Source organism: Rhincodon typus, chromosome 15 (genome assembly GCF_021869965.1).
Source record: "Rhincodon typus isolate 14 chromosome 15, sRhiTyp1.1, whole genome shotgun sequence".
Lineage (NCBI taxonomy): Eukaryota > Metazoa > Chordata > Chondrichthyes > Orectolobiformes > Rhincodontidae > Rhincodon > Rhincodon typus.
The window spans coordinates 729,188-747,607 of record NC_063346.1 but is presented as its reverse complement, the minus strand read 5'-3'; the positions used below and the strand labels follow the sequence as shown (position 1 = coordinate 747,607).

The window sequence follows — 18,420 nt, the reverse complement described above, 5'->3', positions numbered from 1 at the left end:
AGCAGAAACCAACAAACTCTTTTGGGCAAATGTATGCTGGGAGACTGTTTCTCGTGTGGAGGGCTCCCTTTTTTTGGGGAGTCAAGTGAAAGGATTGATTTACTTTCCTAGGTTAAGTTGTCTTGACAGCCTATTGCTTTTACTGGTAATTATGGAAATATTAGGAAATTGCTTGAGTACAGGGGCAAATGAGATCCTGCTTGGCTCAGTTGGTGGCAGTGTAGCTCTCAGCCTAATTGTTATGAATTGGATCCACACTGTAGTTTTGAATTGAGTTGTACAAGATGTTGGTGAGGCCTCTTCTCTGCCCAGTTCTGGTCTCCCTATTACAGGAAGGATATTATTAAGCTTGAAAGGATTCAGAAGAGATTTACCAGGATGTTGCCAGCAAAGGAGGGTTTCAGTTATAAGGAGAGGCCAAATAGGCAAGGACTTCTTTCACTGAGATATTAACCCGTACCTATTAAAGGGCCATCAAATATTACATCGCAGTGGTTCAAAGCTGACTGGGGACTTTGCTTAATAGTTTGCGGGTCATTAGGTATTTCCTTACGTATGTTCCCGAAATGATCTTATTCAACATGCATCTCTCAACTAGCATCATGACAAACCATTCATCTGATTATTCATTTTCTATTTATGGCATCTTGCTTTGCACAATCAAAATTCATTCATGGGTTGTGGGTGTTGTTGGCTGGGCCAGCATTTATTGCCCATCCCTGGTTATCCCTTGAGAAGGTGGTGATGAGTTGCTGCATTGAAATGCTGCTGTCCATTTGGTGTAGATATGCCATTAGGTAGGGAGTTCCAGGATTTTGACCTAGTGACAAGAAGGAACATGATGTATTTCCATGTCTTGTTGGTGTGTGACTCAGAGGAACTTGCAGGTAATGGTGTCCTTGTCTTTCTAGATGGTAGTGGTCTTGGGTTTGGAAGTTGTTGTCTGAGGGACCTTGATGAATTTCTGCAGACATTTTGTAAATAGTACATACTACTGCTACTAAGGGTCAGTGATGAAGAGAGTGAATGTTCGGGGATGTGTTACCAATCAAGCATGCTACTTTATCCTGGATCTTAGCAAACTTCTTGTGTTGATGGAGCTGCACTGATCTATGCATGTGGGGAGTATTCTATCACACCCATGACTTCATCTTTAGATGGTGGAAGGGCTTTGTGGAGTCAAGAGGTGAGTTAGTTAGAGTGATGGAGTCCATGCCGACCAAATATCCTAAATTAATCTAGTCTCATTTGCCAGCATTTGGCCCATGTTCCTCTTAAACCCTTCCTATTCATATACCCTTCCAGATGCCTTTCAAATGTTGTAATTGTACCAGTCTCCTCCACTTCCTCTGGCAGCTTAATCTATACATGCACCACTCTCTGCGTGCAAATTTGCCCTTTAGGTGCCTTTTAAAATCTTTCCTATCTCACCTTAACCTTCTGCCCAAAGTTTCGGACTTCTCTACCCTGGGTAAAAGACTTTGACTATTCACCCTATCTGTGCCTTTTGTGATTTTAGAAACCCCTATTAGGTCATCCCTCAGCTTCCGCTTCACAGAAAATAACCCCACCCTATTCAGCATCTCCCTATAGCTCAAACCCTCCATCCTGGCAACATTGTTGTAAATTTTTTGTGAACCCTTTCTAGTTTAACAACACAGTATTCCAAAAGTAGCCTACTTGCTGCAGGATTCCTAGCCCCTGACCCGCTGTTGTAACTGCTGTATTTATATTGCTAGTCCAGTCCAATTTTTGGTCAATGGTAACCCCCAGGATGTTGATGGTTGGGGTTTGGTAATAGTAATTGAATGTCATGGGCAATGGTTAGATTGACATTGTCTGACATTTGTGTGGCATGTATGTTAGTTGCTGCTTGTCAGTATCAGCCTGGATATTGTCTCGATCTTGCTGCATTTGAACACGGATGGTTCAGTATCTGAAAAGTTGCAAATGGTTATGAACATTGTGTAATCATGAGCGAACATCCCCTCCTTTGGTTTTATGATGGAGGGAAGGTCATTGATGAAGCAGCTGAGAATAGTATGCCTAGAACACTACTTTTGAGGAACTCCTAGAATCCCTACAGTGTGGAAGAAGGCCATTCAACCCATTGAGTCCGCATCAACCCTCTGAAAAGCATCATACCCACCTTCCACTTATGACCCTGCATTTCCCATGGCTAAGCCTCCTAATCTGCACATCCCTGGATACTATGGGCAATTTAGCAATGGTGAGTGCACCTAACCTGCACATCTTTGGACTGTGGGAGGAAACCAGGGCTCCTGGAAAAAATCCACGCAGATATGGGGAGAATGTGCAAACTCAGTCGCCCAAGGGTGGATTTGAACCCGGGTCCCTGGCGCTGTGAGGCAGCAGTGCTAACCACTGAGCCACTGTGCCACTGTTAAGAAGAGTCCTTGAGCTGAGATGACTGATGTCCAGAAACTGCAACCATCTTCCTTTCTGCCAAGTATGACTCCAAACAGCACTTTTCTCCTTGATTCCCATTGGCTCTAGTGTTGCGATGGTTCCTTAATTCTGCACTCAGTCAAGTACAGCTTCGACATCAAGGGCTGTCTCTCTCCCTTCTGGAATTCAGTTATTTTGCTCATTTCTAAACCAAGGCTGTAATGAGATCAGGAGCTGAATGGCCCTGGCAGAACCCAAACTGGGCATCACTGAGCAGTTGCTGCTTGATAGCGCTGTTGGTGACACGTTACATCACTTTACTGATTGAGAGTAGATTGTTGGGGCAGTAGTTGATGGGGTTGAATTTGCCCTGTTTTGTTCCTGTACGGGGCAATTTTCCACATCGGATAAATGCCAGTGTTGTAGCTGTACTGGCACAGCTTGCCGCACCCCTAGACAAGTTATGGAGCTAACGTCTTTGGTACTGTTGCTGGAATATTGTCAGGAACCAAAGCCTTTGCAGTGTCCGAAGTTTCCACCCGTTTCTTGGTGTCACATGGAGTGAATTGAATTGACTGAAAACTGCCATCTGTCATGGCTTAGCAGATTTATTCCTTGGATGGCAGGACTGACATATGAGGAGAGATTGAGTCCATTGGATTGTAATCGCTAGAGTCTAGAAAAATGAGGGGAAGGCAATCTTACAGAAACCTACAAAATTCTAACAAGACTAGACAGGATTGATGCAGGAAGGATGTTCGTCATGGATGTTCTAAGGAAGGGTAACCGGACCTGAATCATTAACTTTGATTTCTCTTCACTGATGCTGCCACACCTGCTGAGCTTTTCCAGAACTTCTATTTTTGTTTCTGATTTAGAGCATTCCCAGTTCTTTCGGTTTTTATTTAGGATGTTCCTCGTGGTGGGGCCATTGTTTAAGGATAAGGGATAAAACCTTTAGGACTGAGAGGAGAAGTTTCTTCACCCAGAGGATGGTGAGCCTGTGGCATTCACTACCGGTCTTGAGTTGCTGGATCTGTTCAAAGTCTGTCCCACTTAAAACTGTGATATTGCCACCACACAATGGAAGGTATTCTCAATGTGAAGGCAGGACTTTGTTTCCACAGGGACTGTGCGGTAGTCACTCTTACCGATACAGTCTCACACAGATGCAGCTGCAGCTGGCAGACTGAGGTCGGTTCACTCACCACCTGCTGCACACCTTGTCTATCTGCCATGTCTTTTAGGACTCAGAATATCTTGGTCAGTAGTGCTGCAGCTGAGCCACACTCGATAGACATTGAAGTCCCCCACCTTGAGTACATTGTGTGCCCTTGCCAGCCTCAGTGCTTCTGTCAACTGATGTTCATCATGGAGGAGTACTGATTCATCAGCCAAGGTGGGGGTGGGACTTGGTAACCAGCAGGTTTACACATCCATATTTGACTGGTACCATGATACATGCCATGGTGTCCGTAGACAATGTTGCAGCCTCCCAGCTGTTTCTCACTGTTCTCTTGTGACAGTGGATTATAGTGACCTTAAGGTATGGTTCCATAACTATGACTAGTCTGTGAGACAGCTGACCTATTTCTGGCACTAGCCTCCTGATGTTCATTTGATTTGATTTATTATTGTCACATATACTGAAGTATAGTGAAACATTTTGTGTGCAGTACAAGCAGATCATAACATACAAAGATCATAGGGTGATTGAACAGAGCAAGAAATACAATGTTGTTGGCTGCAGAGAAGGTGCACAAAAAGCAGGATCAACATTAGATTTGAAATTCGAGTGTTCCATTCAGAATTCCAGTAACAGAGGGGAAGAAGCTGTTCTTGGACCTGTTGGTACATGTGTTTAAGCTTTTGTATCTTCTGCCTGATGGTAAAGGAGGGAAGGGAGTATAACTGGGGTGGGAGGGGTCTTTGATGTTGACTGCCTTACTGAAGCATCAAGAAGTGTAGATGGAGTCAATGGATGGAAGGTTGGCTTGTGTGACGGACACGACTGTGTTCACAACTCTCTGTAGTTTCTTACAGTACTGGGCAGAGCAGTTGCCATACTAAGCCATGATGCATCCGGGTAGAATGCTTTCTATGGTGTATCTATAAAAAGTTGGTGAGAGTCCTTATGGACATGCCAAATTTCCTTAGCCTCCCGAGGAAGAAGAGGCATCGTTGTACCGCCGTGACCGTCACATTAATGTGTGTAATCCAGGACAGACTGTTGGTGATCGTCACTCCTAGGAACTTGATGCTCACTACCATCTCCACCTCTGCTCCATTGATGTAGATGGGGGCATGCCCTCCACCTTGCTTCCTGAAGTCCGTGATTAGCTCTTTAGTTTTGCTGATGTTGAGAGAGAGATTGTTATCTTTACACCACGCCGCCAAGCAGTCTCTCTTTCCTGTCTGTCACTGTGTTCTGTCTCGTCACTGTTTGATATCTGGCCTGCAACGGTGGTGTTGTCAGCAAACCATCATAGATTAGATTCCCTACAGTGTGGAAACAGGCCCTTTGGCCCAACAAGTCCACACTGACCCTCAGACCATCCCACCCAGACCCATCCCCCTGTAACCCACCCTAACCTACACGTCCCTCAACACTGTGGGCAATTTAGCATGGCCAATCTACCTAGCCTTTGGACTGTGGGAGGAAACCCACGCAGACATGGAAAGAATGTGCAAACTCCACACAGACAGTCACCCAAGGTTGGAATCGAACCCAGGTCCCTGATGCTGTGAGGTAGCAGTGCTAACCACTGAATCACCATGTAGCTATGGTTCAGATGAAATTTGGCCACGCAGTTGAGTGTACAAGGAGTACAGTAGGGGCTGAGTATGCATCCTACCACTAGGCCAGTGTTGAGGATTTTTAAGGATGAGATGTTGCCTATTCTCACTGACAGTGATCTGTAGGTCAGGAAGTTGAGGATCCAGTTGAAGAGGGTGGAGCAGAGACCTAGGTCTCGCAGTTTGGAGAATAGTTTGGTTGGGATTATGGTGTTGAAGGCAGAGCTGTAGTCAATAAGTAGAAGCCTGATGTAGGTATCCTTATTAACCAGATGCTCCAGGGATGAGTGTAGGGATAAGGGAGATGGCATCTGCTGTGGACCTGTTGAGCCAGTAGGCAAATTACAAGGGTTAGAGGCAGGCTGGGAGGCTGGAATTGATGTGGGCCATGACTAACCTCTTTGAAGCACTTCCTAATAATGGAGGTCAGAGCCACCCGGCAGTAGTCATTTGAGAAATGTGGCATGTGTTTTATTCGGTACTGTGTGGAGGGTGGACTTCTCGAAGGAGTTGGGGACTTCAGATTGTAGCAAGGAAAGGTTAAAGATGTCAACGAATACTCCGCCAGCTGGTCTGCACAGGATCTGAGTGCACAGCCAGAGACTCCATCTGGGCCAGTTGCTTTCAGTGGGATTCATTCAAGAAGGCCAATCTGACATCTGCAGTAGTGACTGAGAGAACAGGTTCATCTGACGCTGTCGGGGCAGGTCTCACTGTTTCACGGACATCCTGTTGGAACTGAGCATAGAATGCATTGAGCGCAATAGGGAGGGATGTATTTTTGTTCACTATTCTGTTCTTCTGCAGGGTCGTTTCTAATGCCTAGAATGATGCCAGGTGGTCTATCTGATTTCATTCCTTTTTTTGGATTTTCTAGTGATTGCTACAAGTCCATAAGAAATAGGAACAGGAGTAGGCTAGACGAGTTCAGCCATTCAGTAGGATCATGGCTGATCTGGCATTCCTCGTGTCGACTTTCCTGCCTTTCCCTGCAACTCTTGAATCCCCTACTGATCAAGAGTCTATCTCAGTCTTAAATATATACAAGGACTCTGCCCCCACAGTTGTCTGTGGCAAGGAGTTACAAAGACTTTCAATTCTCAGAAAAAATTCTTCCTCATCTCAGTCTAAAATTGGTGTCCCTTTATTCTGAGATTGTGCCCTCTGGTCCTAGACTCTCCCATGATGGGAAACATCCTCTCGGCATTTACCCTGCCAAACCTCTTCAGAATCCCATATGTTTCAATGAGATCACCATTCATTCTTCTAACCTCCAAGGAGTAGAGTCCAAACCTGTTTAGCCTTTGTTCATAAGACAATCCCTTCATACCAGGGAATCATCCTAGTGAACCTTCTCTGAACAGCCTTTGATGGAATACTATCTTTCCTTTAATAAGGGGACTAAAACTGCTCACAGTACTCCAGATGTGGTCTCACTAACACCTTGTTCAGTTGCAGTAAGACTTTCCGACTCTTATACTCTAACTTCCTGGAAATAAGGGCTAACATTCCATTAGCCTCCCTGATTGTCTGCTGTACCTGTGCTCTAGCTATGTGTTTTGTGTACAAGGACCCCAGATTCCTTTGAGTTGTAGATTTCTGGAGTTTTCCTCCATTTGAAATAATACTGCTCCTTTGATCTCCCTACCAAAATGAACAGTTTCATATTTTTCCACATTATGCGCCGTTTGGCAACTTTTGCCCATTCACATAACCAATCAATGACTCTTTGTAAATTGTTTGCATCCTTCTTGCAACGTGCTTTTTTAACAATTTGTGTTTTCTGCAAATTTAACTACAGTACATTTTCTGTAACCCCACTGCTCACAGGTTGCTAGTCTGAAAAATAACTCCTCATCCCACTCGCTGTTTCCTGCCCGTTAGCCAATTTTGTATCCAAAACAATATGCTACCTCCAACACCATGGACTCTTATGACTCTTAAGAATTAATTCCAATACTTTTCCAATAAGAGACATTAAGCTAATCAGTCATACCTGCTTTTTGCCTCTCTCCCTTCTTGAATAGGGGTGTCACATTGGCAGTTTTCCAATCTTCCGGTGGTACTCCAGAATCCGAGGATTTTTGAAAATTACAACCAATGCATTCCACTATCTCTGCAGCTATTGTGCTGGTCGAATCCTAAAGGATATAACTGCTAGATTGGGTCTGCAGCAGGTAGTGAGAGATCCAACAAGAGGGAAGAACATACTTAATCTGATCCTAGCACCTGCAGCTGGCAGATTGGTGTCTGTCTGTGACAGTATCAGGAAGAGTGACCACTGCTCAGTCCTTGTGGAGACGAAGTCCTGTCTTCACATTGAGAATAACCTCCATCATGTTGTGCGCCACTATCACCGTAAATGGGACAGACTTCACACAGATCTAGTAATTCAAGACTGGGTATCCATGAGGCACTGTGGGCCACCAACAGCAGCAAAATTGTACTCCACAATCACTAACCCCATGGCCTGGCATATTCCCCACTCGACTATTACCATCAAGCTGATATGTCAACCTGGTGAGGCCACTAAAACAGGACTACTTGCATGCTAAACAGCATAAGCAGTGAGTAATAGAAATATAGAAACATAGAAAATAGGTACAGGAGTAGGCCGTTTGGCCCTTCAAGCCTGCACAACCATTCAATATGATCACGCAATCAGTATCCCATTCCCACCCTCTCCCCATATTCCTTGATCCCTTTAGCCGCAAGGGCCACGTCCAGCTCCCTTTTGAATATATCTCATGAACTGGCCCCAAAAGCTTCCTGTGGGAGAGAAATCACAACTTAGGAGTGAAGAAATTCTTCCTCATCTCAGTCCCGAATGGCTTACCCTTTATCGTTACACTGTGACCCCTAGTTCTCAACATCAGGAACATTGTTCCCGCATCTAACCTGTCCAGTCCCATCAAGATTTTATATGGTTCCATGAGATTCCCCCCTCATTCTTCTAAATTCCAGCGAGTACAAGCCCAGTCGATCCAGTTTTTCCTCATGTGTCAGTCCTGCCATCCCAGGAATCATTCTGGTGAACCTTCGCTGGACTCCCTCAGTAACAAGAATGTCCGTCCTCAGATTGGGAGATCAATACTGCACACCATACTCGAGGTATGCCCCCACCAAGGCCCTGTATCACTGCATAAGAGATCCTTACTCCAATACTCAAAATCCTCTTGCTATAAAGGCCAGCATGCCATTAACTTCCCCCACTGCCTGCTGCACCTGAATGCCAACCTTCAGCGACTGTTTCACCCTGACACCCAGGTCTGATTGCACCTCACCTTTTCCTAAACCACCACCATTCAGATAATAATCTGCCTTCCTGTTTTTGCGATCAAAGTGGATTTATCCACATCTTTATCCACATTATATTGCATTTGTCAAGTATTTACCCACTCAGTCAGCCTGACCAAGTCACCCTGCAGCCTCTTAGCATCCTCCTCACAGCACACACTGCCACCCGCAAATATGGAAATATTGCCTTCAATTCCTTCATCCAAATGGTTAATGTATTACTGTGAACAGCTGGGGTCCCAGCATTGAACCCTGCACCAACCGACTCATCACTGCCTGCCACTCTGAAAAGGACCCGTTTATTCCTGCCAACCAGTTCTCTCACCATAGAACATAGAACAGTACAGCACAGTCCAGGCCCTTCGGCCCACAATGTTGTGCCGAACTTTTACCCTAATCCTAAGGTCTACCCAACCTCCAACCCTACCTTATACTATCATCTACATTAATGACTATTGTTGAGATTGTCAAATTACTGAAAAAACAATTCAGCCAGTATGGCTTACCTGACATTGTCATCAGTGAAAATGACTATGAGTTCACAAGTGAAGAATTCAATTGATTCACGAAAGATCAAGAAATTTACTACCACACATCATCTCCACACTATCCCCAGCCAAATACAAAGACTGAGGTGATAGTAAACATTGTGAAAGGAATCATCAGGTAATCAAGCAAATCCTGCACAGATGTATACAAGGCAATCCTCAAGTGATGAAGCACACCGTCGGAAGGCATGCAAAGTCCAGTACAAACACTAATGTGCCACAGGGAAACTACTCTTCTAATAGTAAAAAAGTTACTGAATCAGAAGTGGTAACAAGTGCGAGCGAAAAAAAAAAATCAAGGTGAAATGGCAGTATTACCAGAGTATCACCATTGCCACCATGTCAATACATTACCTCCAATACCATGAGCATTAATTTTCCTTACTAATCTCTTGTGTGGAACCTGTCAAAAGCCTTTTGAAAGTGGAGATACACATCATCTACTGATGCACCCTTGTCTATTCTACTGGTCATATCCTCAAAAAATTCCAGAGGATGTGTCAAGCTTGATTTCAGTTTAGTGAATCCTTGCTGACTAGGACCAATTCTGTCATCACTTTCCAAATACTCAGTTATTACTTTGTTAATTATTGACTCCAGCATTTTCCCCACCACCCATCTCAGGCTAACTGGCCTATAATTCCCCATTTTCTCTCTCCCTCCTTTCTCAAAGAGTGAGGGTTCATTAGAACTTTTCCAGAGTCTACAGAACACTGGGAAATGATCACCAATGCAGTTGCTATTTCAAGGGCCACTTCCTTAAATACTCTGGGATGCAGAGCATCAGGTCCTGGCACTTATCAGGTTTTAATCCCATCAATTTTCACAATACGATTTCCTGACTAATAAGGATCCTCTTCAGTTCTTCCTTCATGCTTGACCCTCTGTCCCCTAGCATTTCCTGAAGGCTATTTGTGTCCTCCTTAGTGAAGACAAATCCAACATATTTGGCAGAGCTAAGCAATCCCACAGCCAACAGATCAGATCTAAGCTCTGCAATTCTGCCACATCCTTCGCCAGCGAATGGTGGTGGACGATGAAACAACTCACTGGAGGAGGAGGCTCAGCAAATATCCCCATCCTCAATGATGGAAGAGCCCAGCACATCGGTGCAAAAGATAAGGCTGAAGCTTTTGCAGAATTCTATCTTTAGCCAGAAGTGCTGAATAGATTATCCATCTCGGCGCCCTCCAGTGATCCCCAGCATTACAGATTATTCAGACATTTTGATTCAGTCCACATGATATGAAGAAACGGTTGGAGACACTGGAAACTGCAAAGGCTATAGGCACTGACAATATTCTGGCAATAGTACTGAAGACTTCTGCTCCAAAACCTGCTGCTTCCCTAGCCAAGCTTTTCCATTACAGTTAGAACACTGGCATCTGCCCAACATTGTGGAAAATTGCCCAGGTATGCCCTGTACATAAAAAACAGGATAAATCCAACCCAGTCAATCACCACCCCATCAGTCTACTGTCAATCATCAGTAAAGTGATGGAAGGTGTCATCAACCGTGCTATCAAGCAGCACCTGCTCAGTAATAACCTGCTCAGTGATGCCCAGTTTGGGTTCTGCCAGGGCCACTCAGCGCCTAACCTCAGTACAGCCTTGGGCTCAAACGTGGACAAAAGAGCTGAATTCCAGAGGTGAGGCGAGAGTGACAGTTATTGACATCGACATCAAGGATGCATTCGACTGGTTGTGGCATCAAGGAGCCCTAGCAAAACTGGAATCAATGGGTATTGGGGGCAAACTCTCCAGTGGTTGGAGTCATACCTGACAGATAGGAAGATGGTCGTGGTTGTTGGAGGTCAATCATCTCAGCTCCAGGACATCTCTGCAGGAGTTCCTCAGGGTACTGTCCTCGGCCCAACCATATTCAGCTGCTTAATCAATGACCTTCCCTCATCATGAGATTAGAAGTGGGGATGTTCGCCGATGATTGTACAATGTTCAGCACCATTCGTGACTCCTCAGATACTGAAGCAGTCCATGTTAAAATGCAACAAGACGTGGACAATATCCAGGCTTGGGCTGACAAGTAGCAAGTGACATTCATTCCACACAAATGCTAGGCTATGACCATCACCAAATCCTCCACTATCAACATCCTGGGTGTTATCATTGACCAGACACTCAGCTGCACTCGCCACGTAACACAGTGGCTACAAGAGCAGGTCACAGGCTAGGAATACTGCGGTGAGTAACTCACCTCCTGACTCTCAAAGCCTGTCCACCATCTACAAGGCATAAGTCAGGAGTGTGGCCTGGATGGGTGCAGCTGCAACAACACTTAAGAAGCTTGACACTATCCAGACAAAGCAGCCCCTGCCTGATTGGCACCACATCCACAAGAATCCATTGCCCCCACCACTGACGCTCAGTGGCAACATAGAACAGTACAGCACAGGACAGGCCCTTCGGCCCACGATGTTGTGCCAAACTTTTACCCTAAACCTAAGGTCTATCTAACCTCCACCTCTACCTTATACTATCATCCATATGCCTATCTAATAGCCGCTTAAATGCCCCTAATGAGGCCGACTCCACTACCCTCTCCGGCAATGCATTCCACCCCCCTACCACTCTGAGTAAAGAACCTACCTTTGACGTCTCCCCGATATCTACCTCCTTTCACTTTAAAACTATGCCCCCTCGTAAAAGCTACCTCCACCCTAGGAAAATGTCTCTAGCTGTCTACTCTATCTATACCTCTGATCATTTTGTACACCTCTATCAAGTCACCTCTCATCCTTCGTCGTTCTAAAGAGAAAAGCCCTAGCTCTCTCAACCTTTCCTCGTAAGACCTTCTCTCCATTCCAGGCAACATCCTGGTAAATCTCCTCTGCACCTTTTCTAACGCTTCCACATTTTTCCGGTAATGAGGTGACCAGAACTGGACACAATACTCCAGATGTGGCCGAACCAGGCTTTTGAATAGCTGGAGCATAACTTCACGGCTCTTGAACTCAATCCCTCTATTAATGAAAGCTAACACACCATACGCCTTCTTAACAACTCTATCCACTTGGGTGGCAGCTCTCAGGGAACTGTGAACATGAACCCCAAGATCCCTCTGCTCCTCCACACTGCCAAGAATCTTTCCTGTTAACCCTGTATTCTGCTTTCAAGTTTTTCCTTCCAAAATGAATCACCTCTCACTTTTCAGAGTTAAACTCCATCTGCCACTTCTCAGCCCAGCTCTGCATTCTATCAATGTCCCTTTGTAACCTAGAACAGCCCTCCGCACTGTCCACAGCGCGACTCACCTGTGTATCGTCCGTGAACTTACTAATCCACCCTACCATTCCTTCATCCAAATCATTTACAAAAATCACAAATAGAAGAGGACCTGGAACAGATCCTTGTGGTACACCACTCGGAACTGAGCACCATGTTGAATATTTTCCGTCCACTACCACCCTTTGTCTTCTAAGGGTCAGCCAATTCTGAATAGCAGTGTGTACTATCTACAAGATGCACTGCAGAAATTCACCAAAGATCCTCAGACAGCACCTTCCAGTCCCATGGCCATTTCCATCTGGAAGGACAAGGGCAGCAGACATATGGGAACACCACCACCTGCAAGTTCCCCTCCAATCGCTCATCATCCTGACTTGGAAATATATCGCCATTGCTTCTCTGTCACTTGGTCAAAATCCTGGAATTCCCTCCCTAATGGCATTGAGTCAACCCACCGCAGGTGGACTGCAGCAGTTCAAGAAGGCAGCTCATCACCACCTTTTCAAGGGCAACTAGGGATGGATAATAAATGCTGGCTAGCATGCAATGCCCACATCCCACAAATGAATTAAAAAAGCTCATTCTTTTCAGGTCCTAGGATATAAGGTATCAGGACCGGAGTCTTACCTGCCTTTAGCCCCATTAATATGTTTAATACAACTACTTTTGTAGTACTTAATTCCTCCCCTGTATTCTTTAATATTAATAGGATCCCCTTTCAAGGTATCTTTCACCATAAAGACTGATGCAAAATATCTGCAACTCCTCTGCCATTTCTTTGTTCCCTATAACCACCTCCTTAGATTCGTGTTATAAGGGGCGTATGTTCACTTTGGCCGCTCTCTTTCTTTTTTCTTTTTAATCTAATTAAAGAAGTTTTCATTGTCAGTTTTTGTATACCTCCACAACTGAGTGGCTAGGCCATTTCAGGGAGCAGTTAAAAGTCAACTGCAATGCCGTGGGTCTGCAGTCGCATGTGTAGGTCAGATTTTCCAAATGAACCAGGTGAGTTTTTCCAAAAAATGGTTTATGGCCTAGTGGTATTATTGCTGGACTGTTAATCCAGAGACCGAGGTAATTTTCTGGGGACCCACGTTTGAATCCTGCCACAGCAGATGGTGGAATTTGAATTCAGTAAAAAAACTATAAAAGTCTAATAATGACCATGAATCCATATAAATTGTTGGAAAAATCCATCTGGTTCACTAATATCCTTCAGGGAGGGAAACTGCCATCCTTACCTGGTCTGGCCTACATGTGACTCCAGACCCACAACAATGTGGTTGGCTCTTAAACTGCCCCCTGGGCAATTAGGGATGGGCAATAAATGCTGGCCTAGCCAGCGACACTCTCATCCCATGAATAAATAATTTTAAAAGCCAATTTTTTTCCGGATTTTTATTGAATTCACATTCCATCACCTGCCAGGGTAGAATTTGAAACCCAGGTCCCAGCATACTGGTAAGGAACTATAGAGTGTGGGGGATCTCTACCAGCAAGTCTTTCAAGAGGTCACAGCTATTTTGACACTGGAGACAAGTGTGTGCTAGGATATCCTAGAATAAAGGAGAATTTGGACAAACGGATGTCTGGATTCATAGTCCCATGTGAACATCACTAGGCCATCACCTCATCATGTTAAGCATTTAGTAGACTTTCAGTGAAATTGAAATGAAAATGTATCAAGACACATCTTAATACTCTAGTATAATACTGATCAAAGCAATGACCTATGGGTGGGACAGAATGATGAAAACTAACCTTTTGTGTTTGGTGTTTTTTTTTTGAACATTGAGTACAGGGAGACCCTAATGTACCTGCCGGTCAGCTGACTTTGCACATCGATGTCACTCGTCCTGTCCAGTTTCCTGACATCGAGCACCTTCGAAGTTTTGACAAACTCTCCCAAATCGTGCTGGAGGTTCACCAACAAGTGCAATGTGACCAACAGAACCAGGAGCACTGGCAAGAGAGCTCTCAACAAAACACAGGCAGCTTGCAGCCTGCCTGTAATGGTGTCCAAGAACCAAAAGACCACAAAACGAAAGCTGCTGGGGTGAGCGCACCGCCTGAGACAGGAGGATCAGAGGGAGCAACTGCAGGAGGGTCACCAGCACCATCAGTGCCTGGGCAACCCTTTGTGCTACCTGTGGGAGTGATGGCTCGAAACGAAGTGTATCCGAGGACATGTAGAGCCTGGTAAGAAACTGTTGAGTGCGTGGGCTAAATACCAACAAATTTTTCAAGAAGTCAAAGGTAACATCTTGAAATTGGGCCCAAGTATGCACTGGGATATCCTAGGATAAAGGAGAATTTAGACAAACTTGCCAAATAGGCAGACACATGACAGAGACAGTAGATTGTAAATGGGCAAAACTATGACAGATGCATTTCGATGTGAAGTTATCTGCTTTACAGTTAGAAACATGCTGTTTGATCAATTTGAACAAAGAACAGTACAGCACAACACCCACCAATGCATGACTCCTTTCTAAACTAAAAGCCTTTTGCCTCTACATGGTCTGTATCCCACTATTCCCTGTCTAGTCATATATCTGTCGAGATGCCTCTTAAACGTTGCCGTTGTATCCTCCACCACCGTCATCTCTGAGGCAGCGCATTTTGGGTATTTAGCACCCTAAGGGTAAAAAAAAACCTGCCTTTCGCATCTCTTTTAAACCTGTCTCCTTTTATCTTTAACCTATGTAATTGACATTTCTGCCTGAGAAAAAGACACTAACTATGCATTCTATCCATGTCTCTCATAATTTTGTAATCTCCTAACAGGTCGTTCCTCAGCTTCTGACCAAGTTTGACTAATCTCTCCTCATAGCTAAAATCCTCCAAACCAGACTTCATTCTAATAAACCTTTTCTGTAGCCCCTTTAAAGCCTCCACATCTTCCTGGTAATGTGGCAACCAGAACTGTATGCAATGTTCCAAATTTTTTTTACCTTATTCATTCATTCACGGGATGAGGGCATCGCTGGCTAGGCTAGCATTTATTGCCCATCCCCAATTGTCCAGAGGGCAGTTATGAGTCAACCACATTGCTGTGGTTCTGGAGTCACATGTAGGCCAGACCAGGTAAGGATGGCAGTTTCCTTCCCTAAAAGACATTAGAGAACCAGATGTGTTTTTCTGACAATTGGCAATGGATTAGACTATTAATTCCAGATATTTATTGAATTCAAATTCTACCATCTGCTAACAGTCCAGTGATTATACCACTAGGCCATTGCCTCCCCACACGGCCTAACTAAACATCTTTACACACTTTTAATACTCCCACATGGGATGAGGGTGTCACTAGTTAGACTAGCATTTATTGCCCATCCATAATTGCCCACAGGGCAGTTAAGAGTCAACCATATTGCCATGGTCTGGAGTCACATGTAGGCTAGACCAGGTAAGGATGGCAGATTTCTTCCCAGTATGACATCAGTGAGCCAGGTAGGTTTTTCGAAGAATTGACAATGGATTTGTGGTCATCATTAAGGCTTACATTTGAGACTCTAGGTTCATGATCATTAAAGTTTAGTGAAGTACAGAAAACAATCTAAAAGAGGAATAGAAAACTACTTCTACACACTTGTACTCTAATCCTTGAGTCATACAAAACCCTTTTTGGAGCACATTTGGAATACTGAGCAGTTCTGGATATGCATCTTATGAAGAATAATGCTGGCTTATTTTATATTATCTTGATCTTTGTAAGACAGTCTTTTTCTACATTAAAGACATTGAAAGTTGCTCAAAGCTTTCAGATAGTTGAGTGTTGTAATTAGCTTAAAAAAAAATCAAGTGTGACCCTCATTAGCCTCTTTAAGATTGAAGGGCAAGTTTTCCTGTGACTCTTCTGCTGTTCTCATTAACATCAATTTACAGAAAAAAATGATAGCTTTCAGAATGGGTGAGGTGTGTGAAGAACTTGGATATAGGTTGTATTAAATGTGTCTGTCAGAACTGGACTATTCTGTAAGAATCAGTTTAATTGTGATGAATGCCCATAAATGACTAACATTTTGCCTGGTAGATTTTTTTTCCCACCGTTTTGTTTAGTGATTCTGAATATTGTTGTCTCTCTGCTTCATTATTAGTTTTTATGGCACTGGCCTGATTGCAGGTCACGGATTCACCAGCCCTGAAAGGACACCTGGGCTTTTTGTCCTATTTGATGAGCAGTGTTTCGGCTTCATCTGGCTGGACCTGAAATCCTTCAGCTTATACAGCAGGATTGAAGACTCGCTGAGAAGCGCCCAAGCTCCTTTCAGAGAAGCTTTCGAATTGATGCTCAAGAGTATGCAATCATGGACGTCCTGACTAATGTCAGCTCTCGGGGAATGATATGTTGCACTTCAGAGAAATCACAGCTGTGTGAAGCAGTCCCTTCCCATGTCCACTAAAGCATGCACTTTGGAAAGAAAGCCTGGTGTTTTGAAGTTGCCAGAACTGCGTACCGCCTGCTCCTCACCTTAACCCCAACCTTTTCTCACCTGAGCTACTACCCGAAGGTAAAATTGCTGCAATGATTTCGCAAAAAGTTTTTCAGAGCTGCCTTCGTGGACTGAGCAGAGAAAGCAATGTAGATGGGAGTGTGGAAAACACCAGTGCTCACTTGTGCATTAGCATGAAAGATGGGATGATGATTAAATGAAGCTTTGCTGTACACTGAGCAAACGATGGTTCATTGAGGGGTTCTGAGGGACTTTGTCTTTTAATTTTGTTATAAATTGTTGAACATATTTACTTTTTATTATGTTTGGAGAGGGATAGAATGGGAAGGAAGTGATGATTTTTGTATTTAATGTCACAAACTAGATTATACCTGAACTGTTTCATACACCTCATCACATTCTCAAAATCTGCAAATGAAGACAGTGATGCTAAATCAGGAATTAGTGTTATTTAAAGTTTGGTTCATACTGTTATGCTTAAAAGATTTTAATTTATGTTAAAATTTATAAAATAATTCAGTTTAATGCTTTAATGTTTGGAAATAATTATTTGAGTTTTATCTAAGACCTAATTAAAGAAACTTTTGGAAGTTGTGCTGTGTGTGTGTTGCTTCCTGCCTATGTTGAGGACAAACTGACAACACGGAAATATAATCCCATACTTACTAAACTCTCTAGGAACCTGCAGGCCTGTGGATCAGAGGCTGGGTATCTGCAGTGAGTAATTCATCTGACTCCCCAGAGCCTGCCCACTATCTACAAGTGTTTCATCAACTCCACTTTCTCACATATTCTCCATAGTCCTTAATTTGCTGAAGCCAAATAATCTGTCTACTTCAAAGTGAACTGTATTCAATGATGGAGCGTCCACAACCTAAAGAGAATTCCATAGGTCCAGAATGCTTTAAGTTGCTTGTTTTTCCCTCTCCTCTGGTGGATTTTCAGCCCTTTGTTCTGAGACTGTGTCTACCTTGTTGAGCTGCTTCAGAATCTTGGATGTTTCAATGATATTGCCTTCCATTCTTCTAAACTCCAGAGAATAGATTCCATTTACTCAGTATCCTATCATAGTGTGGAGGTGCCAATGTTGGACCGGGGTGGACAAGGTCAAAATTCACACGACACCAGGTTACAATCCAACAGATTTATTTAAAAACAAGCTTTCTGAGCCTTGGTCCTCCAAAAGCTTGTGTTTTCAAAAAAACCTGTTGGACTATAACCTGGTATCGTGTGATTTCTGACCTTCTCCTATCATAGGAGAACCACCATCTCCCAGGGGTAAATTTAGCAAGTCATTGCTGGTATTGCCTTCAATGCAAGCATATCCCTACTTCATTTTGAAAAATGAAGGTATGTAGTACTTGATATTTGGTCTCACCAAAGTCCTGTATAATTGGAGCAATACTTCATTTCCATACTGCAATCCTGTTGCAAAAAAGGCAAAGACTACCCAGAAGGACAAGAAGGAACTTAAAACAATTAGAAGAGCAAACAAAGGAGGCATGAGAAAGGACTAGTGAACAAGATTAGGGAGCATTCTAAGATACTTTATAAATACATAGGAATGTAGGAAATAGTAGCAGGAGTAGGCCATCTGGCCCTTCAAGCCTGCTCAGCCATTAAATAAATCATGGCTGATCTTTCTGTGGACTCAGTTCCACTTACCC

At 43.9% G+C, this 18,420-nt stretch overlaps 1 protein-coding gene across 2 annotated transcripts in view; it reads left to right on the top strand.

The window, feature by feature from the left end:
- fbxo31 (F-box protein 31) overlaps nucleotides 1-17,343 on the top strand; it is a 46,977-nt gene extending 29,634 nt beyond the window's left edge. For both annotated transcript variants that reach the window (XM_048605844.1, XM_048605845.1), the window contains 2 exons: nucleotides 14,098-14,495; nucleotides 16,397-17,343. In XM_048605844.1, coding sequence (XP_048461801.1) covers nucleotides 14,098-14,495; nucleotides 16,397-16,619 — 621 coding nt within the window. In that variant the 3' untranslated portion in view covers nucleotides 16,620-17,343. The remainder of the gene's footprint in view (nucleotides 1-14,097; nucleotides 14,496-16,396) is intronic.
- Nucleotides 17,344-18,420: the final 1,077 nt, after the last annotated feature.